Raw genomic sequence first — 26,476 nt, forward strand, 5'->3', positions numbered from 1 at the left:
TTATAAGAGGAGGGGAATTTGGGCACATAGACACACAGAGGGAAGACAGCTGTGTGAAGACACACGCACACACACACACACACACACACACACACACACACACGGAGAACACCAAGTGAAGACAGAGGCAGAGATGCATCTACAAGCCAAGGAAGGCCACCGATTGCTGGCTACCACCAGAGATTAGAAGAGACAGATTGTCCCTCAGAATCTTCAGAAAGAATCAACCCTGCCACAACTTGATTTTAGCCTTTTAGCCTATACAACTGTGAGAGAATAAATGTCTGATGTTTTAAACCACCCGTTATGATATTTTTTTACTGCAGCCCTAGGAAACCAATACAGTGGGCAAGAGTAGCAGTTAGGAGGCTACTGCAATAGTCCAGTCAAGAGATGATGGGGGCCAGGATCAGGGTGGTAATGGTAGAGATGGTGAGAAGCCATCAGATTCTGGATACATTATGAAGGTACAGCCAACAGAATCTGCTGACGTATAGGATTCGGTGCATGAGAAACGTTAGCTATTGTTATTATCTGTGTGAATAGTTTAAAATATATACCTATAAATGTATATTTTTTCATTGTCTCAAATATTCCAGGTTTGAGGCTACACAAACAAGGATCATTTGCCAGGAAAATCAAAAGAAGCTTATTTGCTGTGTGATCAAAGGATAAATCACATTACTTCACTGAGTTGCAACATCGTACTTGGTAAAACAAGAAGGTTGGCTTCCATTGTATGACTTTATGATTCTACTATTGTCAAGTGCCTTGTTGCTTTGATGTTGATAAAGTTTCCAGAGGATAGTAAACTGCTTTCTGACTTCCATATTTGTAAACTTATCTCCAAGTCTGTAGTGACTTTGAATAACTAAATTCTGTCCTCACTGTTGTTGATTCTCTGTCATTTGATATTTTGAATGCATTAAAGGTAAGACCCATCATCTTTGAAAATAAAATTACAGCAAGACCAAGGTAAACTTTTGTGCATTTTTTCAGGGATATGGAAGTGAGGTGGGGTTTGCCTAATGAGAGCCTGAAATAAACGTTTGGAACTCTGGGTCTGGAGACTTCAGACTCCACTTCCCAGAGCATACCCAGAGTTATCACCATCAGTTGTGTTTATGTTTATATTTTAGGAGAATAATTAATTTATAGGACAAGGTAATAATAATAGCAAATGTTTATACAGGGTTGGCTATGTGTCAGACATTTCTCTGAGAGTTTTGTTTTGTTTTTTTTTAAATTATTCTTAAGTATTTTATTGTTGTTTTTAAAAAGATTTTATTGGGGAAGGGGAATAGCCAAGTTGTTGTCCTTCAATCTTAGTTGTATGTGTGGGGGGTATGCAGCTAGCTCAGCCCCAAGTCCAGTCGCCATCCGGACGCCCATTGGCAGCTCACAGCTGATCAGCTCAAGGTGCCATATTCAATCTTAGTTGCAGGTGGGCAGAGCCCATAATCCCCTGTGGGAGTTGAACAAGCAACCTTGTTGTTAGGAGCACGTGCTCTCACCAGCTGAACCATTCTGCCACCTACTGGCAGCTCAGTGGCAGATCAGCTTGGGTGCAGCTCACTGGCCGATGTGGGAATCAAACCGGCGACCCTGTTGCTCAGAGCTCCTGCTCTTAACCAACTGAGCCACTAGGCTGGCCCGCTCTGAGAGTTTTAAAATATTAATTCACTCAATCCTCACAACATTCTTATGAGTTAGGTTCCATTATTATTCCCATTGTATAACAAGGCAACTGAGGCACAGAGCAATTAAGAAAGATCATTTTATTACATTAGTAAGGGATCGTATATCAAACAAAAATAAATGGGACCATTTAAAAATAATTAAACACAGAAATGATAAACACAAAGCAATTTGGAGAGTTAATATCAAGGAAAGAAGTTTTGCCAGAATTCCACAAACTAATTCTAATGGGGTCCATAAGAAAACGTACTCGTACATTGACATTAGGCTTCCTCCTGCCTCCAATTCTTATTGACATTTGTTGTTCTCTGAGGATAGCTGAGACTGAGAACTAGGCCTTGGGGCACCTGAATGCAACTTTGCCAGATCCCAAACACCTGTTAGATCTGGTTCCCAGGAAGGTTTTTTTTAAATTTTTTTATTGGGGAACAGTGTATTTTTCCTGGACCCATCAGCACCAAGTCAAGTAGTTGTTTCAATCTAGTTGTGGAGGGCACATCTCAGTGGCCCATGTGGGGAACAAACCGGCAACCTTGGTGTTATGTGCACTGTGCTCTGACCAACTGAGCTAACCAGCCGCTTCCCTACGAAGTTTTAAAGTTTTGAAATGCATCCTAGCATTGTTTCTAAGTCACTCCCTTGGTTGGTCTTAATAAATTAGACTGTCACTTTTTTTTTTTTAAAGATTTTTTTTTATTGGGGAATTGGGGGGATGGGAACAGTGCTGGGGAATTGGGGGAAGGGGAACAGACAAGTTGCTGTCCTTTTGCTCCTCAATCTAGTCGCGGAGGACGTCGCCTCACTGGCCCTAGTTGGCACCATCATTGCGCTCTTATCTGGCGAGGCAGATCAGTCACCGGCTTCTGGACGGCCGCTCACTGCGGCTGCTGGCCGCTCACGCTGGCTGCTGGCCGCTCACGCCAGCTCCAGGCCGAGCTGTTGTTCAGCATCTTAGCTGTGGAGGGCAGTGTCACTGGCCCTCATATGTGGGATCCGAACCAGGGCCCTCTAGCGTCCCAAGCCAATTCTTAACCATCGCGCCACTCGGCCGGCCCTAGACTGTCACTTTTTAAATGTCCTTCAACCTCCTTTCACTTGAGGTTCTAGAGTAAATTTTTCCTTTCACCCTCATGCTTCCTAGAAAATACTAGCTTTCTTAAAACTCACTGTTATTACTATTTTGGATACCCAAGTTCCACTCTGTTTCAGGCCCCACAACCTTTGCCAGGTCCATCTTTTGGTGAGGCCCTGGCCCGTTCCAAATCAGGCTATTGCCAGAGTATGTTGTCAGTGTGAGTGACAGTTTGGTGATGGAAGATCAGCATTGGACAACCAGGCTAATCAAAGTCTAAGAAGATTGTTGATTTATGTAACAAAATACCACGACCGAAATCTACAACATAATGAAGAACATGGGTTTGTTCCCCAACCAAATCTGGAAGTTGTGAGCAACCTTTGAAGCTCTGTAAGAGTAGTTTTGGGACTGATGAAAGGAAATCATTTCACACTGCCAGTAGTGTAGAACTAGTTGCCTGCAATAGGTTTTAAATTCAAATAGGTGCAAGAGCAGTTTAGAGAAATTCCTGAGTCATAATGAAGAAATGGTGGGCGACCTGAGATACAAACTCAGGCTCCCATAAGGGGCACAACCAGGCACAGTGCTCTTCTGACACAGGTCCTTGGAGCCTTGGCCAGAAGCAGAAATTCTGGCCATTGTACTGAGTGGCAGAGGTGTACGTGGGGGTGGGGAGCGGGGTGCAACTACCACATTGTTAGGGACCCTGAAACAAATACAGGCGACCTTCCAGAGGAGCTAACCTTCCTCAACATCAAGGTACTGACCTGCAGGCCTAGGGATTAACCCTGTGCCATTCCCTCCTTCCCCAACAATTGCAGTGTCCAGGTGGCTTTGTGAGTCACCCAGAGCCTCCGTAATAAACCCACTGTGGGTGGGGCCGCCTCGCAGTTTCTTGCCGCTTTCCACCCCATCTCGGCTCTCCTGTGATTTGAGCTCTCGCTTCTCTTCCAGTCAGAAGCCGACGGGAGCCCGCCGCACAGGCCATGCGCAGTGCTCCGCGGGGCTGCGAGCGCCAGCCCGCCCCCCGCCCCCGGTCCCTTTAAATCAGGCCGGCCGGTTGCTAGGCAACTGCGCGGCCCGCGCTGGCGCTGCACTGCAGAGGCTCTGCCCATGGCGGGCCTGGCCGGAGCGCGGTGGCCAGCGCCGAACTGAGGACTGCCGCCCACCCGTGGTGGCCGGCTTCACGAAAGAGGTCACAGGGCCCACTGGACCCCACCCATGCCTCCAGGTACGTCTGCGCGCGGGAAAGCCCGGCTCCCTGGGCTCGCCCCTCTTCCTGGGCGCACCTCGCCCACCTAGACCCCGCTGCGGGTTTCCTCCCCCTTTCAGAGCCCCAGGCTGGGAGGTCGGGAGCGTTTGGGAGGGAAGGGAACAAGGCGTGGGAGTCGGGGTGTGGAAGGAGGAGTGGGGTCAGATCTCGCCCGCTTCCTTCTCCCAGAGTGCGCCAGCCAGAGGGTAAGGACTGGGGAGGTGGACGGTGTCACCTGCGGTGAGGGCCGGGCAGTGCCCTGATCCGAGCCACCTTCTCTCCACTGGAAACAGTGATGGCAGGAGTTTTAGTTAACCATTTACAGAGAAAAACCCCACACTACGCATGCATAGATACAGCTTTATAGCAAGAATGTGACTTCCATGCTAATAAAGTACTCAGCCTTCAGAATTAAGGGGACTCTCTTTTCTTCTATTATAGAAGGAATCATTTCCCACTAATAACAAATAATTGGGGGAACAGTTGCTCACAGGGCCCTGTTTTCACTGGCACTTTGCTTTGCTCGTAGTATCTGCTGAACAACAGAGAAGACAGTATGTCCCGTGAAGTGGGTGCTTAGCTCATATGTTAGGACCCTGAAAGATTAAGGCACAAATCAGGGTCACTGTCCTTTTTAATGATTCTTTCAAGTTAACTGTGCTCTGAGGGGGCAAGGCAAGGCCTAGGCTCCAGGTCTTTGCTAAGGTGGCTCTTGGCATGCTCGTTAATAACAAGCGTGCTGCTCCTGCGGCCACCAGTGGTGTCTCATTTGTTCAATAGGTGCTAAAAGTGAGGAGATACTGTGTTTGACTACGATGCCACCCTGATTCTTGTCCCATTTGATATTTGCATTGCCTGGGGAAGGAAGACTTAGTGGCATAATAGTTGGGAAAGTGGGTTGACAAGTTAAAAGAAAACTTGCTTCAAAGCGTCTGGCATCACATTTCAGATGGGCCAAACGACATTCTAAGTATATCACTTGTCCTTTGAAGCTGCATCTCAGATAGAAACACAGATATGGGCATTCTGGTAGGTTATATTTTCTAACTATGCTAGGGGGATTTTATTTTTTTTAGTTCAAACTGGAGAAAGAGAACAACAGCATCAAATAGAAGACCTTGGACGTCAGGAAGCGTAAGTACAGTTGTGCTTTCTGATAGCTTGTTATGGGTGTATAGAAGCACAGAGCCTCGCCCAGTGTATATCTTCAACTTTGTAACTGTATCATTAATCTGCATTGTCAGTACACTATCAAAAATGCCTCATAAAAATACAAATGTGTCCTGAAGACTTGACCTGAGCCAAATAAAATTTTAGGGAAAAATAAAAGGCCTTTCCATAAAATGTCACCCCAAACACTTCGTAAGCCAGAGTACAAATTATAAGTATTTATAAAAACTCAATTAGAATCAAAGCATCATAGAATTTTCAGGAAGAATATTGAAGATCACTTATTCAACAAATATTTGTTGAGGGCTACTATGTATTAGGTAAGAGCTAGGGATACAAAGATGAATAAGGTGCCAGGAGATCCAGTGTATCAGGAAAATAAAAGTATAATATATATGTATGAAATGCTGTATAGGAACAGGAAAAAGAGTGCAGTGTCATCCTTGCTGATGTTCAAACTGATACTCCAATTGTAATTCTAAGAAGTTATCTGTGGCTCTGAAAAACACGAGCATTTGCAAAGTTCTTTGTAAAACAATTGGTGATAAAAATGCAAATAACTCCGGTTGTAGAAAAAACTACCACTTTTCCACTCAGAAAAAAATCAATTCAACTTCACAAATTTGGGAGCATCAGTAATTTACAGGATTTCGGACTAATTCTTCCTTGAGGGCGCAGCTTAAATTTATGTAAGATTTGAGTTTCGGTTCCCCTCTGCTTATCATACTACTACCTACATTTTTTTTTCAAACTGACTTTTTCTGAAGTCTGATGATTTCAGGCTGGCAATTTTGGAGTATTTATCTTTGGAAAAGGGTTGGATGCTTGAACTGGCTGGATTATGTTGCAAGGGATGTTAAGAAACACCTGAAAAAGACCTGAGACCCATTGTTGACAGTATACTTGAAAATTTCTTCCGTTTTCATTTTCATTCATTTCTCTTAACTACCTGTGAAACAGGTATATTGTCCTTAGTTTACATCTGAAGAAGCTGAGGCTCACAAAAGGTAAGTCTTCACATAGTTCTCAAGGGTGGAGATTAACATAACTAACAGTGTGGAGATTAACATAACTAACTCCTTCAGCCTCTCCACCCCCATCGTCTAGATTCAATTCCTTTCTTAAGAACTTCCTTTTCCGTCTTCTCCAGTTTTCAAACATGTTCGTCCACCTTGACTTCAGACAGTTCCTTTGTGTCCTCATTTTGGTATTTAATCGTTTTCTGCAAGGTAGTGATTCTCAAGAGGGTGATTCGCAAAGCTCCCCTAGATGGGGCAGGTTAGAATCTTCTCGAATAAGGAGACAGGATAATGATGGCAGTGTTTTGTGCCTGGGAACAGTGGAAGCAGAAAAATAGGTTGAGAACTACTGCTTTTAAGTGAGAAAGATTGGACAACTGAGCAAAGAAGCAATGCCAGTGACTTTTTTTGCAGCTGACTCCTTCCCCCCCCCCCTATTTTGGCAAAGCAGTTTTTCTGAGGGTTGGGAGAACTGAAACCATCAAAGAATAATAAGAAAAGTTCCCTGGGTTAAGAAGGGCCCTTTGTCTCCCCAATTACTGCCCCTGGGCTATGATTAAAAGCCATGGCTTTAGTTGAGAGGGTCTGAAGAGCAGAGAGTAGTGTCAGAAAGTTGCCTATCACAGGTCGGAGATGACCTTTTCCTACCATCATTCCCAATTTACAAAATTAGGGATGAAGCACCCTTGTGAGGTGGGAAAAAGCTTCTGGAGGTTTTCCAGAACTGTTTCTCAGTCCCTGCCTACCCTTGCCTGGAAGAATAATCTCTTTTTGCAGACAGATCTAAATTTATGCAAAAGAGGTGGTCCTGAAATTTTGAAATCAAATTCTAATGTAAATGAAATAAGGAAACAGGAAAAAGATCTTTGAATTTTATGTCATTAAATTTCCCTAAAGCATATGTTTTAAAATATGAATATTTTAGAAAACAAATAGATTTTACATATTTGATCACTTATCCACCGTAATATGAGTTTATTCCTCAGGGCCCCATACCTTGAAAATGAAAATGCGATGGTTTTGTGGGTTTCTCCTTTTACAATAAACAGTAGTATATTATTTTCTGTAACTATTTAAGGATAGATATGCATTTACCTAAGATTTTTATGGAACTATTTACCTAAAGATGCATAATAAATGATCACTCTTTGCTTAGCTCTCAACAGTTATATTATGTTACATCACCTTACATTATAAACCCATTTTCAATTGATTTTATCACTGCTTCCCAAATTCTTTAGGTAAATATAAATCACTTTTATGAGTCAGGAGCTCTCTTACTCCACCAAAATGCCATACTATTGTACTTTGCCACTGCAAAAAGAAGAAAGTGAGGGTATGGTGATATTTTAAGGGAGACACTAACTAGAACCATCAGGAGTCCATTATTAATTCATGTCAGACACAAATAAGTAGATATAGCCATATTATGGACACCTAGGCTTTAACATGCAGTCCCAAGGACTTCTGGGGGATCGCTCTCTTAGTGGACCACTAATGGTATTTTTGTCATATGACTTTATGTTATTTTTCTGTGTTCTGGCTTATTTGTTACTTTAAATTTTTCATTTCTCTTGGACCTCCTTTCCCTCCCCTTCAGTCTTTCTGCATCCAACATAGTGTTGGGTAGACACTTATAATAATAAAGGTTCACAATTGACCCACTAAAAAGGCATGCTTGTACTTTTAATAATGACTTCTGGTTTGATTTGCATTATGCTGCAACAAATTACCTAATCAAGTTTATTGAGAACACAATGGCTGCCACTTCAGGGTAGAGGAGAGTCATTGTTTCAAAGCATATTCCTTGCCTTTGCCAGAGAATACTAATGCTATACTTTTTCTTCATAAAAAACAAACAGTACAATTTGCAAAGAGAAAATGAGTGTCAGCTTTTAACCCGGGTCTGGGCTTTGCCATACTCTGAGTAGATTTGGGAACAAGCCCTTAAAGGGTATCTTGCCAATGAAAGAGAAGAGAGAGAGAGAGAGAGAGAGAGAGAGAGAGAGAGAGAGGAGCTCAGAGACCCCTTGACCCTGCCCTGTATCAGCCATGGGAGGGGAATTCCAAAAGGCTTTTCAAACCTTTCTCTTTCTGTTTTTTGATATGTGACATGCAATTTTCCTTACCCTCCCCCTTCCCCCCCTTCATTTTTCCTCTGTCCTTTTGTGGCCCTTTAAAAAATACCTAAGCTCTGAAAAGTGGGTTGTTTTTCTTTTGTTTTTTTTTGTTTTTTTTCAATTTGTGGAATGAAACCTAGCAGAAGAATAAAGAGGAATTTTAGAACAAGCACTGACCTGGGAGACAGGGTCTGAGTTTTACCATTACAGGCTGTGTGGCCTTGGTCAAGTCACTTAACTTCTCTGAGTCTCAGTTATAAAATAAGTGGACTCTTCCCAGTTATGGGAAAAGCATTAGCTGTATCAAGAGATTGTACAGAGGCTCAGGAAGAAAGGTAGTTAAATATATATATATATATATATATATATATATATATATATATATATATGTATGTATATATTTGACTGCTAAAAAATATGAGTGGCTATTAGCATCACCGTCTTTTCTGTTTCTTCTGTTCCTTTCCTTTACGAATGCTGTAATATTCTCCACACATTTGCATTCATACACGAGAGAGGAGAGAAACCCGGACTATAATTATCTTTCCCCCTTAAGATAGATCTTATGGGCTTCTGGACGGTGACTAATAGAAGAATAAATGTGGGCCGGCTGAGTGGCTCAGTTGGTTAAGAGCTCACTCAAGAGTTTGAGCTCTGAGCAACAGCGGTTCGAGTCAGCCCGAGCTGAGCAGCCGTGAGCTGCCAACAGGTGGCGGGATGGCTCAGCTAAAAAAAAAAAAAAAAAAAAAAAAAAATAGAAGAATAAAAGTCAAAAAGAACTATTTCAGGGCCGGCCGAATGGCTCAGTTGGTTAAGAGCTCGCTCAAGAGTTTGAGCTCTGAGCAACAGCGGTTCGAGGCCAGCCCGAGCTGAGCAGCCGCTAAGCTGCCAATAGGTAGCAGGATGGCTCAGCTTAAAAAAAAAAAAAAAAAAGAACTATTTCAAGAGAAAGGAGATGATGCTTCAATGACAAACCCATCCCATGAATTTCAAGTCTTAGCTTATTCCTCTGGTCTGATGAACTATAATAAAGCTTCGTTTATGGCTTTGGAGCTCATCGTTTTACCACCTTCACTGAATATGTGTACCTTTCCCGTTCCTCAAAGACAAGTAGCTGCAGTGAGGAATGTCTCCTTGTGGATGATAGTGAGTCCTTTCCCTCTGTTTTGGGGGGAGGGGGTTAGGCATATTCAGGACACATAGGTATGAAGTTTATTCTCTCATTGTCTGTAGCAAGGAAAATCTGTTAAAAATTCAAATTACTGTTGCTAAAACGAAAATACTGGAGAGATAAAATATGAAACAGTGGTTATCTCAGGGCCATGGGATTATAAGGGAGATTCCTTTTGTTTTCTGTATTTTCCAAAATTCTACAAATAACGTGCACCACTATTATAATCTTTATGTAATATGAACTATTATATAAAATATGTTGTCTATTAAATAATATAATACATTTATAATCTTTAATAATATTAAAGAAAATATTAATTAAAAATAAACAACAGTTGCCAGTTTTCATTACCAAGAAAAAAGTACATTTGTGTGCAAGGGAAAAATAGATGCAGGCATACTTTGATCTTTCTCAGTGGTTGTACTACAAATATATTATAGGAAATGGACATATAAAATGAATGAAGTGACCTTTGCTCCTTCCCACTCTAGCGGTCACTGCAGTTATCAGTTTGCTGCCTTCAGATGCCAGTGGGTCCTTCTTTCTCCCTTCTCCCAGAAGTAGTAACTGATCAAATATTTCTGTGCTTTAGGAAAGCTGTATGTTACAAATTCCTTTTGAATAGGGAAGATTCCTTTTGAAACAAAATACATGTCCTCTCATTTTTATGTATTTAGAAAGTTGGTTATGATTTAGCATGCTAAGTGTTCATCTAAAAATTATACTTGGAGTCAATATCTCGAGAAAAACACATTTGGTGGCATTAATATTTTCAATTGTTGACATTCGGTTCTCATCATGAAATTGCTGTCAAAACAGATAGAATTCTGTACACTTGGCAGCCTTGTCTAAACGCGAAGCCCAAGAATGGAATAGCAGGAATTTACAGGTCAAGACAGAAGGGCATTTGGCAGAGTTAGTCATGAGGAAGTCTGTGTGGTATACTTTACCCAAAGCATCTCATATTGCATTAAGACCTGATGTTTTAGTCACTTTAAAGAATGAATAAACAGTAGTCCAACCCAAAAGATCTAGAAAAAAACAGCAGGCACATTGAAAGCACAGGTATTAGCTTATTATTAGTAACCTATTAATTTTAAATCACACTCTTTGAAACCGTCTGCTTTCATGTGTATGGTTGCTTTCCCATGGAATTATTTTCTCTACAATAAATAGCCAAATGTGTCAGTTTGTTGGTTATATTTCCTAGGATCAGAGAATTTTAAAGCTGGTAGGGCCTGTAGAACTTAGCTAGTCTACTCCTTTCAATTTACAAACAAGGGAACTGAGGCCCAATTCACTTAGTGAGTTAGAGGGAGAGCCAGCCTTCAAATATTTAGGTTCCTTCGCCCATGAGCCAGCATTCTTAGTTCTTTCCACTACACTAGCTGCCAGTGTAAATAATGTGCCTTGATTTTAAATTTTGTTTTTAAGGAATTGGAAAAGGTACCTGAAGAAATGGATGCTAGGAGAAAACACTGGAAGGAGAATATGTTTGCTCCTTTTTTTAGTGCACAGAATGTTCTAAATGAGGCTTCTCAGCCTGCATCTTTTCCTGAACAAATGACTTTAAATAAAGTCAAGAGAATGGAAGGAATTTATAATTTGTCTAGTAGAAAGCTTCAAGAAGAGAATAAATGTAAGAGGAAAGAATTTATTTTCCAACTAAATGAAAAAGAACAAGAATCAAATATAAGAGAGAGAAAGATGAACATTTCAAAGAACGAAGCAGACATAAACTCCACCTCTTGTGAATCATCTAATTTGGATGTTGCAACCGAAGAAAGCTTCAATAGCACTGAACTCCATTCCATCTGGACTACAAAGGAATTACCAACTCTACCACGACAAGACAAGAAGATATTTACCAAAGGAATGTCTCCAAAACTTTGCCTGAATCTTTTGAATGAAGAACTGGAAAAACTCAATAGGAAGTGCAGAAAAATAGAAGAGGAATTTGAAAATGCCGAAAAAGAACTTTTGAAAACCAAAAAAGAAGTCTCCGCAAAACCCCGAAATTTTCAAGAAACAGGGATGGAAACTTTGAAGAAAGACTGGGAACTTCAAGCTTTAGGAAATGACCTATCTGCAAAAGCAACAAATGTCAAAAACTTAACTGTGGAGCTCCAGCAAGCCAAAGAAGTCATCCACAAGTTGAGCCTAGAGAACAGAGATTTAAAAGAAACTGTGAGGAAGTTAAAGCGTCAGACTGAGATTGGAAATGCACTCCTAGAAGAAGACATGAAATTGTATTATGAATTAGAAATGGAAAATATCCACAGAGAGCTGAATGCCATCAAGAATGAACTGAGAGCTGAGAAGACCCTGCAAGCAAGGGACTTGGAGTTGCTTAGAAAACACTTTTCTTCTCTAACGTCAAGTACCCTTGACAGCTTTACAGGGGATTTTTTTTTAAAACATAGAAAAAATTTTCTAAGAGCCTTTCATTAGGCAAATCATTGAGCCAAATCAGTTTTTTTGTGCTTTCTTTGTGTACTACTGAAAATGTGTGTAATGGGATGTAATTTTCATTTTTGGTGAATCAGGATATCTGTAAAATGTATAGATGTTAATAACTTCAAAGCTTCTGCTATCTCTAATGAAGTTATTGCAAGAGTCCAAATGGAAATGAAGCTTCAGAAATCTCTTTTTTTTTACTGTATTTCACTCAAACCTGTAGTGATTTACCAAATCATTTATGAATAAATATCAACATCCATTTTGTGATCTTGTGAGCATTATGTCCTTGGCACATGAATGAATATTCTTGTGTTCACTGATGTTAACAATAAAAATCTTGTTTATGCGTATAAGCATAACATGTGTCTATGGGTCTTATAGCTGCCTGTTCAGACTCAATGGGATACTAAAAATGTGTCTGCTTTCTTTGAGATCTAACCTTAATTAGGCACATATAAATATCTCCAGAGAAAATGCAGATTTTTCTCCTCCCCACTGTTTTCCCTGTGCTTTCTCCTTTGACCTGGACACAGTTCCCATAGATTGGAAGACGGTTTAGAGACATGGCTGTGACTTTTGCTAGAGCCCTGATTTTGTCAGCAGTGGCTTTTGCATTTTCTTATGTTGACCACCAAGGGGCGTTGTTTACACAGTTCTTCCAAAATTCAACAGGGGGAAATTTATAGCCTTTGTGCCCAGCTTACATCACCAGCTGGCTGGGACTGGGGTGAATGGTGTTGGGTGTCAGCTAGGTAGGCTGTTAGTGAGCTGGCTTGATTTATACAGGAATCCAGCCCTGTAAGGGGCCTGGGCAATGACAATTCATTTTATAGAGCACAAAAATGTACTGCCTCATTCCTTTGGTGTTAAAGATGGGCCAGTGAATTCTTTGCATTTGTTTGTATCAATCATCAAGATTTCTTATAATTGGAGCTCTATTTGCATGGTATTTTTAAGTCCAATGAACCAAATGTAATTACAGACTGAGGGTGGGATACAATTGTAAGGGTTTAGGTATCTTCCCAGATAGAAAATCCCCAGACTGGGAGGCTGGACACTTGGGTTCTAAGACCTGCTTTGCCATTAACTAGCTAATTAAAAGCCCTCATCTATAAAATGAGGGAGTAGGTCTGTCATCCAGATCTGTTCACTTTAATGGTCTGTGATTTCACTGCAGTGATTTTATTTGCAAGTATAATTGTACCTGTGAAGAAGTAAAACTCCTATGGCATGGGATGCACTCGGTTGTGTTACTTTGGAGGACCTTACCCTTTCAAAAGAAAAATACAAAAGCTTTCAAAAAACAGATTGAGCATCTCCAAATACTGTGCTAATATTAATCAAGAGAGGTAACTAATGAGGTTCTTTCTTCTTTCAGCTGTTTCCTTTTTACTTCTTAAGGTCGGGGTGGCACTAAATGGAGAAAAACTAAGCTGACCTGGGGGCTAAGCAGGCTCTCCTGGCCTGGGAAGATTGGACTAAATTGGAAGATAATAATCTCTGGCATTTTCTGACTTAGTCCTGATAACCCAGGCACTGGCAGCCTGCTCAAAGGGGAAGATCACTGTCAGGTTTTTGGTGGTCACTGGCTTCCCATCAAGGGTATAGGTCAAAGGCTTAGGAACTCTTTACCCTTATTGCCTGTTTTCCTCATCACCCCCTTAAAAATTATCCTTTTGTCCTTGGCCCAGGAAGATTCTCAGTCCCTGACCACTAGTGTGCAGAGCTACTTACATGTTAAAATATTTCACAAATTATATTAATTAAGCCATTGGGGTCAATCCTCTTAGTATATGTTTCAATTTTTAAAGAGGAGTTTTTACACCAGGAGAATTTCTATCAACCAACCACCCATCTAAAGTCTTCCGTGACAACTTGTTTTATCTTGCATGAGTGAGTATGTATGCTTATGTGTGCTTGAAGGGCAGGGAAGGAGTGTGGTAAAGGGAGATCCAGAAAAGATAAGTGCGTGGCTTGGCCCAGCTCTGGAATGGTGGGGGGTTTGCATTTCTAGCAAGGAACTGGAAACAGCTTGAGATGCTGAGCACCAGTGAGGTCCACCCTATGGCAAGGCCCTATGGAAAGCCTAGGTCCAGCCACTAACCAGGGAGACAACAGACAATCACCAAGTCCAGAGGGCCAAGGAGAAACAGAAGCCAAGGCAACAGAGCCAACAGTTTGGAGCTGGGAAGGGATCAGATCTTTTGATACTTTTAATTTTAAAAGCAGGGCTGCAGCAAGCTGGGAGAAGGCCGGGCAGTTTTTCTTGCTGGGCAAATGGTAACAGCACTGGGTTGAACTGGCTTAAAGAACCAGAATCAAGGCAAATACTCCATCCCATTGTCTCCTCATCATACTTCTTGCAATAAATGGCCCCCAATTTTTATCAGAATTTATTATCACTGTACCTTTTAGTATACTGAATTGGAAATGTGGAGGTGTTGTGGGTTTTGTTTGTTTGTTTGATTTTTACAGGAATGGCACATCAGGTCACTCATCCCTTTAAGCTGTTGTGTAAAATACTTGAAAGCAGCAATGCAGTTGCACACCATTCCCCACCAACTCCCAGTTCCTTACTTATTAAGAAGCATGCGCTGTCACAGGGCTCTAGGAATATCTGCTCCACCTTGGGTTTACAATCTAGTTCTAGAAACATTTGCTGAGTACTTATTACCATAGTTAATCACTTCTAAGACACACTTTAAAAAAATGTTTTGACATCCCTAAATTTGTGACACATCTTGATATCGATGGCGTGTCATAGTATAATTCTCAGTGTTTTTTTTTTAAATCTTTCTTAATGGCTCATAAAATAATGGTGTATCTTACAATCAGTGGGGTTTTAGATTTGATGAAATGTGGTATGTGCTTGGCTGGGGATGTGAGGATAAAAGGATTTATGAATAAGACAGGTCTCTGACCTCAGTGACCTTACTTATATGACTAACTAAAGCAATGTGGTAAGTGCTATACTAGCAGTGCTAATGCAAAGTGCTGTGGGAGCAGAGGAGCTCAATTAATTCTGCCTGTGGGGTTGGGAAGGACTTCATAAAGTAGGTGACATTTGAGATGAGCGTTGAACGATAAGAAGGATTTTTCCAGGCCAGGCATGGGGGCAGGGGCGGGGGCATTTCTGGAATGTGAATGTGGAAAGTCTATTTGGCTTCAAAGAGGACTCCTAACAGCAATGAATTAGAACACTGGGACGTTACATTTTGCTGACTTTTAAAGTCCCATTTGAGGTTCGACTCTGAAAACTGTGGTTCCAACTTGTTTGCTTATTTGCATGTATACTGGAAATGAGGTTCTCATGACAAAGACCAGGTACCAGATAACTGCAGGAAAAAAATTTTTGCTGATGCCACTGTACCTTTGGCTGCCATCATTTCTGTTTTGGAAACAAATGCCCTGAGAGATTTTGGTCATAATATCCAGCTAAGTCCACTGTAAGCGGTCTGGTTTCAAAGAGATGTACGAAAGAGAAACACCACAGTTGCTTCTCTCTCCAAGGAAGCACAGTACTCGTATAACAGAGATTGAGGGCACAAACCTTGATTATCCACTTACTAGCCGTGTGATCTTGAGCAAGTTGTATAATTCCCAGTAGCTCAGTTCCCTCATTTTGTAGGATGTGGTTAATAAATAGTATTGTTGAGAGAATATGATGAGATCACATATAGTCAATAAATGTCACCATTGTTCTCAACATCATCATCATCATCATCATCATCATCATCATCATCACATAAATGATAAGGGGAAATTGACCCAGTCCATCTGCCTCCTCCCACCTATTACTCTCACCAAGCTTTACACATATTGTCCCTCAAATTGTGTTCTCTGGAGAGGATATGATAAACTCATTCATAATATATGTATCCGTGATATGTGACATGTTTGGGAAGGTGGAATAAGTTGCAGGGAAGATATTTTGATTTTATTAGTATATGAAGCCTTGAGGCAAAGTAATGAATCTGTCATGATGGACTTTCTGGCCTCAAGGCAGATCCTGTAAAGGACATTTTCTTGGGTCAGAGCGTACCCAGCCTCCCTCCAATCAGGTTGGTTTAACGCTGGCCTTGGCCCTGGCAGGCAGAAGGAGATAAAAAGCCCTGCTCTAGTGCTCCAGTGGGAAAAAGCTCATCTTGGAAAAGGGAATGGAGACAAGAGAGGCTATTATAGTATTTTCCATTTCTCTTTGGCACAGGGAGCCATGCAGCTGGGGACACACTACTACAGCTGCTCAGATAATAATAAGTCATTGTCTTGTTCTTTGTACTCATAAGACACTAAAGCTGTAGTTCCCCATGTATTGTAGGTGTGCCCTCCTTTCCATACTGAGTATCAAGGTGATGTCTCCCGTTTAGTGGCCAGAGCTACTTTTCAGAGTCAGCGCGCTTTCTCTCCCTGTCTCCCACACACCATTGATCAAACCCAGCCGTTTGATGTTTGCTACATTTCAGTGGGCTCAAGTTGCCATTTCCCAGGAGATGGGGATATACCTGGTTTTCTAAGGATGTGTTCTGGGGTATCCTTGAAACCTTTCTTTTGTCATTCAGCCCGTGCCTGTTCACTCCACAATAGGTGTTGTCGTGTATATTCCAGACCATGATAGGAGACATACCTGAGCGAGTCTCCTCATGTCACTAGTACTATAGCTTGCATTTGGACTGTTGGTTAAAGCCTAGTTACAAAACGTTATTATGTGTCACACATTTCCATGTACGTCATCTTATGTAATCTGCACAAAAATACTTGATCATTAGATGAGGAAACAGAGGTTCAGAGATATTAAATGACTTATTCAATATCGCACAGGTAGTAAGTGGTGAATCTGGGATTCAAACCCATCCTGTCTAACTCCACATATGATGCTTTTTCCATTATATTCAGCCACCTTTTGTGCTAAAATTAATGAGCCGAATGTTCAATCACCATGAAGGTTATTTAACTTTTTCAAAGATGAACTGGTTTATTACTGCAATCTGAACTCCTTGAGTCAGCCATCTCTTAAATTGCTGAGATGAACAGTGAAGATGCATCTCATTTATTGGAAAGACCATCAAGTTTTCATATCTTCTGATGGTGGGTTGTTAGGTCGACATGAGGATGCAGCAGCCTCTTCCTATAGCAATGAAATTGAAAATGATGGTGACCAAAAAAAAAGTAAATTGAAACATGAAGCCCATTTGACAACTCCAGCCCTGATGCAACCAAATTAATAAACAACCAGGACTCTGATCAACACTCATTGTGTGTTTGGGGTCTGTTTTAAAATTTTTTTATAATTCAGAATTATCATATTTAAAACAATATTTTGCCATTGGAATCTTTGCCTCCTAAAGTGTTTTTATTAAAAGCTGACGACTTTTTAAGAAAAAAAAATGCTGTGAGCCCCCGTGATGCTTAGAAAGTGTTAAATATGCTTGGTGATTATATACGTATATATTTCCCTCTTGTTCTTTCCATGATGTCCTGGTAAGTTTCTCAAAGTTACAATAAAGGAATAATATTCTGTTCACTCATCACTGAAATGATTCTTGAAGAATATTAAGTCAGGATCTCTTTATTAAAATATCTTCAATGACAAGACAAAACGTTTAAGTTTACAAATTTATTCAAGATTTTACAAAACAACAACCCCCTTTTATATAATAAAGTAGAAGAGAGGAGGCCTGAGGGAAAAAAAAGTAAAAGAAAATCTGGAGAGTTGTTTCGGCATTCATAAATGTGGGTTATGTCAGTGGAGAGCCTGGGGGGCATTTCTGGTTTTGAGGTAATCAACCTTTTAAAATGCATAGTATACTTTTATGTGGTTTTAATGAGTACAAAAAATATATTTGCATGTAGTGTAAAGACTTTTCCCCCATAAAATGTGAGTTATCTGCAATGTTTTCCTTTGGGTATATATTAAAGCACGTTTATAAATAAACTGCTGAGAGCAAAGGGCTCCAGTTCCTATATGTTTGTGCCAGGTCAGAGTGAGATACTAGAAAAAGCATGAGATGTGGAGTTTGCCCTATTTGGTTTACTGGTAGAGGATACTGAGGTGCAGTTTGGGGGGCCAAAACCAGTGAAGGAAAAGGAGAGGAAGCAGGGCTGAGCAGAGAGAGAAGTCGCATTGCCATGCAAACCTGACAAAGGCTCATCAGCCAGGCAGGGAGCTCTGGAAGCACTGTCCATCAGTGATCCACGTTGGGTTGAAATGGCTGGGACATTATACCCCAGCCTCACTCAGTTGCCAGACGTGGGTTGTCTCTGGAAGGGTATAACCTGGGACAGAGTGGCTCTCCGCAGATAAGACAGACCCTGAAGGAACTGACAGCTGGAGAGTGTCTGCTGACCTCACCTCCCTTTGTTGGGCACTAAGTCCTTTCTTGAGGGAGACCTGGGTAGTGCATCTTTGTTTCTACCACTGTCCATCCCTTACACCTCCCCTTCTGGATTCCTTTGGACCTGTCTTCTAGAGGAGAAATTGAGAAGAGCATTGTTAGTGAGACTAACTGCAGCCCCCATCTCTGCAGCTGGGCTTGGCCTGCAAGTGACAGAACCCCCTTCCTTCACTAACCATTCTAAGTCACTCTCACCCTTAGCTACTGCCCTCTGGTGGCCTCAGTGACTTACTGGCTGGCCTGACCCAGACCCTCATCTTTGAAGCAACTGAGCCCCTGGTCATTATGCCCTTCTCAGGCTGGGGCTGCTGTACCTGTCCAAGTACAGTCACCATTGGGCAAGGGAATTTTAACATATGCCCAAGTGGCATAGATTTCCACACATATTTCTCCATACCCACATTGTGTAACAGCAGCCCTCCTCCTGATAATCAGAGTTGTTTACCCCTGTCAAGCCACTGACCCCTCTTCTGGCCTGCTGGTCCCTGAACATAAGGAGCCCAAAGTGTCCAGGCAGCAGCTGTAGCTTAGAATTCAATGGGTTTCTTTCTGTGCCCCCCCAAAAGGTGTGCTCTGTTTGGAGACCAGGTCCTCTAGTTCTGTAGAGTTATCAAGATGGTAAGCACAAAGCACAAAGTTCCTAAATTAGTCAGTATTCAATGAGAGAAGGAGAACCATTAAGATATTTGATTTTTATATCTACATCTATATTGTCTATATAGCTATAGCTATAGCTATATCATCTACATCTATCTATCTATCTATCTTATCTATCTATCTATTGACAATGACATCAGAGATTTCACCTTAATTGTGGGAGCTAGTTAAACAATCTCTGTAATATTCACTTCTAATGCTGGAGTTTGGAGTCTGCAGGGCAGTTGGGAGGGGGCAATAAATGTAAAGTTGGGGAGAACAAGGACAAACTAGAACACAGAAGCATGAGCTGGAACCCAGGGGGGTGAACTGGAGTCTGTATCAGTCTCTCATCTCTAACTTTGATGATGTGGCTATCCTGCAGGAGAAACTGGTGTTTTTTGCCCATAACTACACACACCTGGCCCTGGCCTAGGAGCCTGAGAAGCTAGAGGATGTTGAGGGGAGGCTCTAATAGCAGCTGCAGGCCTGGTTGTTGCCCCACACCAGTGAGATGGGCCAGTAGATAGGTGACAACATATGTGAGCTGCAACTACACCTGGTGCCACTGCACTGCATTTCCAGTGTAGAAACCATACTCCTATGTTGGACGCCTGCTTCATTAAGGCCCACCAAATCTGCAAAACATCTCACAGGTAAAGGAATTCTTGGAAATGTAGTTCAGTCTAGGCACGTTGTCACATTACATTCCCTCAGTGGGTCATTAGGACTGATGGCCATTGGAACCAATTCTACTTCCACCCTTTGATTCCCAGACTATGTATTCTTCCAACTGAGAACACAGTGCTGTATAACATTCTTTGATTCAATGCATATACTGCATCCTGGAAAATGGCACTCCATTTGTACAGAGCATTATGTATTTTGCCTGAATTTTTGAGTATTTTTGCTGGGTAAAGAATTTTTGCTTGATTTTTTCCTTTGAGTATTTTAAAGATGTGGCTTCACTGTTTTCTCATGTGCATTGTTCCTTTGTTCCTTTACACATAATTTTTTCTAGCTGCTATTACTGGTTTTAAGTAATTTGATTGTGATGTGCCTTTGTGTTGTTTTCTTTGTGTTTCTTGTACTTGAGGTTCACTGAGCTTGGATCTGTGGGTTTATAAGTTATTTTAAAAATGTTTTCCTGGGCTGGCCAAGTGGCTCAGCTGGTTAAGAGCTTGCTTAAGAGTGCGAGCTCTAATAGTACCCTTTGCAACAATATGGATGGAACTAGAGAACATTATGCTAAGTGAAATAAGTCAGTCAGAGAAAGACAAATATCATATGATCTCACTTATATGTGGATTCTAAGGAACGGAATGGATGGGAGAAGTGGATGGAGAGAGTCTCAGAGACACAGAGGAAGAACTGAGGTTGTTAGTTGGGAAGGGGTGGGGATGAAGGAGAAGGGGAAGGGATCAGACAATACAAATTAGTAATTGTAATATGGCCTCAGGGATAGAAAAAGACAGTCCGAGGAATATAATCTATAATGTTGTAAGTATTTCTTAGGGGGCCAGATGGACCCATGTCCTTTTGGGGAGTCCACTTCATAGTCGATGTAGAGGCCTGACCACCGCATTGTATTTCTGAAACTGATGTTGAATAATACTGTATGTCAACTATAATTACATATATACATATAGTCTCAGGACATGGAGTAGAGAGCGGGAACGGATTCAATGGAATTGTAATAGATAAGCATGATATCGGGGGTGGGAGGGCAATAGATGGGGGGAGGGGGGTTGTTACTTTGTGAGGGTGAAAAGGATAACTATTGCATTGTTCTCTACACCGGAAACTAACAATAAAAAAAAATGCGAGCTCTGAGCAACAGTGGTTCGAGTCTCGGCCCGAACTGAGAGCCGCTGAGCTGCCAACAGGTGGCAGGATGGCTCAGCTAAAAACAAACACACACAAAAAACCAAAAAACCAAAACAGTTTCCTTTCCGTCATCTCTCTCTGAAGCTAAGCTTTCAGTTGACTGTTCTCTCAGACCAGCAGATTCTGAATGATGTGGTATGTAATATGGCCAGTCGTCCTGGGCCCTGTCTTGTAACCCCTTGCTGTAAAGTTGGTCTTCCTGGTCTGACTCAATGTTCTGTGGGATCCAGTGCTGGTGGATCAAATACTCCCTAAGTCCTGAGAAAGAGATACTGGCTGAGGCCCTGCAGGCAGGAAACCTAAACCCATACTTGAAATATGTGACTAGTCCTATGAAAACAAACCATTGGCCCTTGCAGGATACAAGGAGCAAAATATTATGAACTTGCCATCAAGTTGCCATATGGTCCCCTCGAGGTATGGTGCCATATCGGGGGCTCTGTCATGGTCTCTGTACTTGGCAGGTTAAACATTCTGCCGTAGCAATGGCTAGATCAGCCTTGGTAACTGGCAGTCCATGCTGTTGGGTCCATGCATAGCCTCCATCTCTGCCACTGTGCCCATCATGCCATCACTGGGATGGCCAATGACAAAGACTGGCTGATGTCAACTGCCCAGGTCATTTTGTCTACTTGATTGTTCATTGCCTCCTCTGAGCTATATGCTCTCTGGTGGGTGTTAACAGGTGACGCAAAGATCTTCATGCTTAGAGACCAATCTCACATATCCAACAACATGCCTCTGCCTCAGATCTCCTTGTTCTCGATCATCCAGTCTTTTTCCTTCCAAACCCTACCAGCTAGCCAGGCCATTCACCACTGATCATAAATTCATAAATATTTTAACCATGGGCCATTTCTCTTGCCACCCAAGGTGGGTAATGAAGTCCCTCATCCCCTAAGTGAGGCTATAATTCAGCCACTGTCCATTTTTGGCTTGCATTCTCGCATTAACCCTACCCATCCATAAACCAAGCTGTTTCCTCCTGCTTCAATTGATCTGATGGGGTACCCATAGAGCTGTAGGCATGAACTGATGGAGCACTGGTACAACAGTGGTGCATGTCATGGGCATCTGAGCTACTTGATCTTTAAGTTTTCTTGGGCCCTTTAGTCCTGTTCATTGTCACTCCTGGACACTCTCCATTTCATCTTTTGATGGATTGTTGCTGAGTCTGCCTTACCTTATGACTAAGTGAGTCCGATAAGACCCAGTTCATGATAGGCAGCTCTAGTTGCATGGTTACTTGGTGTCCCACGGTCACCAGGGCCCAGTAGCATACCAGAAGTTGGTTTTCAGCTTCTCTTGTGATTCTCTTCTGCTGATGGCATGGCCTTGCTCCAGAACCCCATGGGGTTTGCCTATAGAAAAGATTCTATACTGCATCTTTTCCCACCACTGATACCTGCAATACCATATGATCTGCCAGATTGTGTGGTCCAGGTGGCAGGGCAGCTTGCATGGAAGCCTGGACTTGCTACAGAGCCCTTTACTGCCCTGGGCTGCAGTCATAGCTGGCAGCCTTCCTTGTCACCTGGTATAAGGGATGGAGTAGAATTTCTAGGTGTAGGATCTGCTCTAGAATCCAAAGAGGCTCACTAGGTATTGTGATTCTTTCTTTGTAGCAAGGGAGGCAATGTGCAAGAAGTTGTCTTTAAAGGGAATGCACCAGCATACCCCTGACCACTGGATCTCTAAAAATTGTATGGATCTGGTAAGCCTCTGACCTTTTGTGGGGTTTTTATCTCCCACCCTCAGGAGTGCAGGTGTCTTACCAAGACGTGGCACACTACCTATCTCTTGCTCTTCTGGTCTGATCCACAAAATGTCATCAATGTAATAAGCTGATATGATGTTCTGCATGATATCCAGATGGTTCTGATCTCTTTGGACTAAATAGTGACAGAGGGTAAGGGAGCTAATACAGCCCTGGGCAAAACTGTAAATGTATACTATTTCCTGCTCCATTTGAATTACAATTCTTTCTGCTTCTCTTTTCTGATTGGAACAGAAATACAGTATTTGCCAAATCAATGGCCACAAACATGTATTCGAGGTTATATGAATCTGTTCCCACAAAGACACCATATCTAGCACAGCAGCTGTGATTGGAGCTACTACTTGGTTGAGTTTGTGGTAGTCTGTAGTCATCTCCCATCTGACTTCTGCAGGCACAAGACTGGTAAATTAAATGGAGATATGATGAGAATCACCACCCTGCATTCTTTAGATGCCTGAGGGTGGCACTAATCTCCACCCCTGCGCCCATGTGGTGATATACTATCTTGGCCAGGGTTGGGAGTAGTACAGGAGGTAGTTTAGTATCAGACTTCCACTTGGCCTTCCCCACTGGGGTTGCTCTTATCTCACTGGCCAAAGACACAAAGCAGTGGTTGTGCCAATCACTCAATTGTACACTTGGAAACGGGTGATGACCACAGAGTTCTTGCACTCAGTGGATCTCCTGTGAACTGGATCTTGGCTAGGACTCCATTTATTACCTGGTCTTCATGTTTCCACTCTTACAGGTGGCCATGATGATGTTTTTTGGTCTCTAGGTACTTATGTCAACTCAGAATCTAATAATCCTCAAAATATCTATGTGTACCCTTTCTCTAGTGCACAGTTACCCAGACAAATGGCCAGAGTTTCCTTTACAGAAGGAAAGAGGGAAATCACTACAGTTTATACCTGTGGTGTTGCAGGGTCCTTTCTCCTAGGGACCCAGCCACATCTATCAGTGAGTTCTGTGTTTGAAAACTGGCTCAGGTCTGGAAACTGGACAGGGGTTCATGAATTTTTATTGAAACGACTGCCCTCAGCCTCCCAGATTTTTTCTGTGATTATAAGCTGAGTAGTGCCACTTTCAGCTGCCCATAAATTTTGCCCCTAGGGGGTGCCATGTTCTACTAACCATCTCCATAACTCTGTGGGTCAGGCCCCTTGGCTGCCATGTGAACTTTATCTTATACTAATTTCAAGCTCTCGGCTTCTGGCAATTAAGCACCACCACCTCGCCTCTGTTGTTTTGGGCGTTATCATCTACAATGTTATCAGTGAGCTAAGTTTATAACAGCTTTTCTACTGTCAGTCCTGGACTGCAGAGGAAGCCAACACTGAACTTTTGAGTGATGCTGATGTCCCTCCTACCAGTGCATTCCTGATAGCCTTGTTAAATAGTGTGCCCTCCACATCTTCCCATGGAGTACAATCTTCTGGTGGGTCTTGTGACTGTATATGGCAATATCTATTGCAGCATGCCCACCCACTTCCTTGAGCTTTCTAATCCCATCCTCAACTATTTGCCACAGTAGTTCTGATGTTTCAACTCCACTCAGCATAGGCAATCGCATTTTCTTTCTAGAAGCCATCCTACTAGAAAATGTGTACCGTTTCCTGGTGTCCTTAACAGAGTGTTAAATCCTGTATCTCAGGAAGGCACTCAATAAACTCATTAATCTCTCCTTTTTTTTAAGGTAAACCGTCCAAGCAGTTTTTATTCATTAATATTCATAAATACAGCAGCTTCATTAGAGATTTTAATTTTCCTCTTTAGTTTGAATGTAGAGTATTAGCAGATAATTTTGCATGTCAAGGTACAGGAAGCAGAGATCACCCCCGCACTGTTACCTACATTTCCCCGCTAGAATTAAAAATTAATTAAGGGAAATGATTATCATATATATTTTCTCCTTTTGGATGTATACAATGTAACCAGAGTGACAGACCTGAAATTACAATCACCAAATAAAACCAAGATAGTCGTTCTTCACTTTCATTGGCAAAGACAGCACAGAGAACATTGCTGTGAATTGGGATGTCATCAAAGAGGAGGTGGTGGAGGCTCCTTTCCTTTATTACTCTTTTAAATTTAGGTTTTACCAAGCAACATCTAAAGCCATAATATCTTCACAGCCCATAGCACCAAAATCTGCCCCCCCCCGTTCATCCTCGTCTGAGGAGGAGCTCTCTTTCCACACTTAAGTCGACAGAAGGAACTCGTGGACAAACAGGCTGAGGTCTGCACGCTCACTTTCCATGGACTGTCATTGTCGCTCTGTTTCAGACATAGGATCATTCAACCTTGTTAAAAGAAAGTGAGAGTTCTGGATAGTTTGCTGACTGCTTTCTGTGTTAGCTGTGTTGGTTGTTGCTGTGGATTGTGTGATTGTAATGGTGACACCGCTTGTGTTAGTACGCCGCTTGCGTGGCATGCCGTCTCCAGTTGCTGCGGTGCTCCCTGGGCATGCTGCTGTTCCAGTTGTAACTGAGAAGCTGAAGGGCCAGATGATTAAGCTGCTCTCCTGCAGAACTTCTCGCTCCTGATAACTGAGATAAAGGCTCAGCTATAGGATCCATGTCTTCCATATTGCTTGGAGAATTTGAACTTTGAGAAGAAGAAAGTCCACCAGTAGAACTGCTAGTAAAGTGTGTGTTTGATCTACGAGCACAAGGACCTAAGCCCCGGCCAGGTTGAAACATTCCACATACACGTTGAATGCCACTCGACTTCTCTAAATATCTAGGGGCTCTGTGTTCAAGTGTTAAGATGAGCTGCAAAGTCATCCATGATATGATTAGGATCACCTCTAGGTAACGCTGCACGTATTAGACAAATCACTTCTGTTGATGTTTCTGTGTGTTCCGAAGTAACATGTCCTTGAAGAGATGTCTCCGTATAGCCCATTTTTCCACCACAGGGACAAGTAAAAGACTGGCTGCTCTACAGAGAAAGCTTCTCCACCATAGTACAAATCAAAATCTACCCCTGTCAATATGCACTGCCTGGGGTGGTCAATTGTATGCCTTGTTGTACCACTTTCATAACAATATGCACAAAGATCGTATTCGTAGCAAATTAAACACTTATTTCTGCGACCTCAAAAGTTTCCTTTTCAACATACCTCACAGCTGACATCTTCATGTCAGGACATCCTAGTTTACACCGTGGCGGCACGGCCTCTCTCAGGCTCGGATTGCAGTGTCCCGCGAAGGGTTCCCCGCGCTGCCCGCACCAGCCGGCCGCAGGGGCTGGGTGGACAGGGGAGCGCTCCCGCGGCAGCGGAGGGGAGGCGGCGGGAATGGGGCCGGGCCTGGCTGTGGCTGCGGCTGCGGCTGCCCCGGCTGAGCTCCGGCTGAGCTCCTCCAGGAGGCGGGTCGACGCCATGCCTCTGCGGGCGTCCGCCGCGACTCGGTCACTCTCCAGCCTGAGGCTCCCGGCTGTATCGCCGTGCCCTGCAAATCCCACTGCTCTCCTCCCCTGACCCGCCTCCACCCTTCTCCTCAGTCACCTCTTATGGAGTGTATCTGTCGCTACCTTGATCAAGCACCCAATCCAGTCTCACCTATATTGCCCTTTCTCCTGCTGGTACAAGGCAGCTACTTCTTGCAGCTGTTTTGAAGCATAATTCCTTTTCTCCCATATCAGGCCCAGCACATCCCCAGCTGGGTTATGCTTAGAATTACCCTAACTAATATTCAGAAAGGGAGGTGGGAATGGGTTCTCAGAGGGAGCATATGTTTCCCTGTGAGCAGAGGCCTCTTCATGGTCTTCCAGCATGAGGGTCAGAGGGTGTTAGCTCTTACTAGGGAT

At 42.5% G+C, this 26,476-nt stretch overlaps 1 protein-coding gene and 1 pseudogene across 3 annotated transcripts; one reads left to right on the top strand and one right to left on the bottom strand.

Annotated features, from left to right (window-relative positions):
- The first annotated feature begins 3,847 nt into the window (after positions 1-3,847).
- On the top strand, positions 3,848-12,227 carry CCDC160 (coiled-coil domain containing 160). 3 transcript variants are annotated; one of them, XM_019661244.1, is made up of 3 exons: positions 3,848-4,004; positions 5,102-5,159; positions 10,943-12,227. In XM_019661244.1, exon 3 carries the CDS (start codon positions 10,967-10,969, stop codon positions 11,957-11,959), a length of 993 nt encoding a protein of 330 aa, XP_019516789.1. In that variant the 5' UTR covers positions 3,848-4,004; positions 5,102-5,159; positions 10,943-10,966; the 3' UTR covers positions 11,960-12,227. The 3 variants fall into 3 exon arrangements, with proteins under 3 accessions (XP_019516789.1, XP_019516788.1, XP_019516787.1); XM_019661243.1 differs by lacking the exons at positions 3,848-4,004; positions 5,102-5,159 and adding an exon at positions 6,156-6,202; XM_019661242.1 differs by lacking the exons at positions 3,848-4,004; positions 5,102-5,159 and adding an exon at positions 9,429-9,480.
- A 12,479-nt stretch (positions 12,228-24,706) lies between these two features.
- LOC109392645 (E3 ubiquitin-protein ligase KCMF1 pseudogene) lies at positions 24,707-25,817 on the bottom strand (annotated as a pseudogene).
- Positions 25,818-26,476: the final 659 nt, after the last annotated feature.

This window comes from Hipposideros armiger, unplaced genomic scaffold, assembly GCF_001890085.2.
Source record: "Hipposideros armiger isolate ML-2016 unplaced genomic scaffold, ASM189008v1 scaffold_341, whole genome shotgun sequence".
Lineage (NCBI taxonomy): Eukaryota > Metazoa > Chordata > Mammalia > Chiroptera > Hipposideridae > Hipposideros > Hipposideros armiger.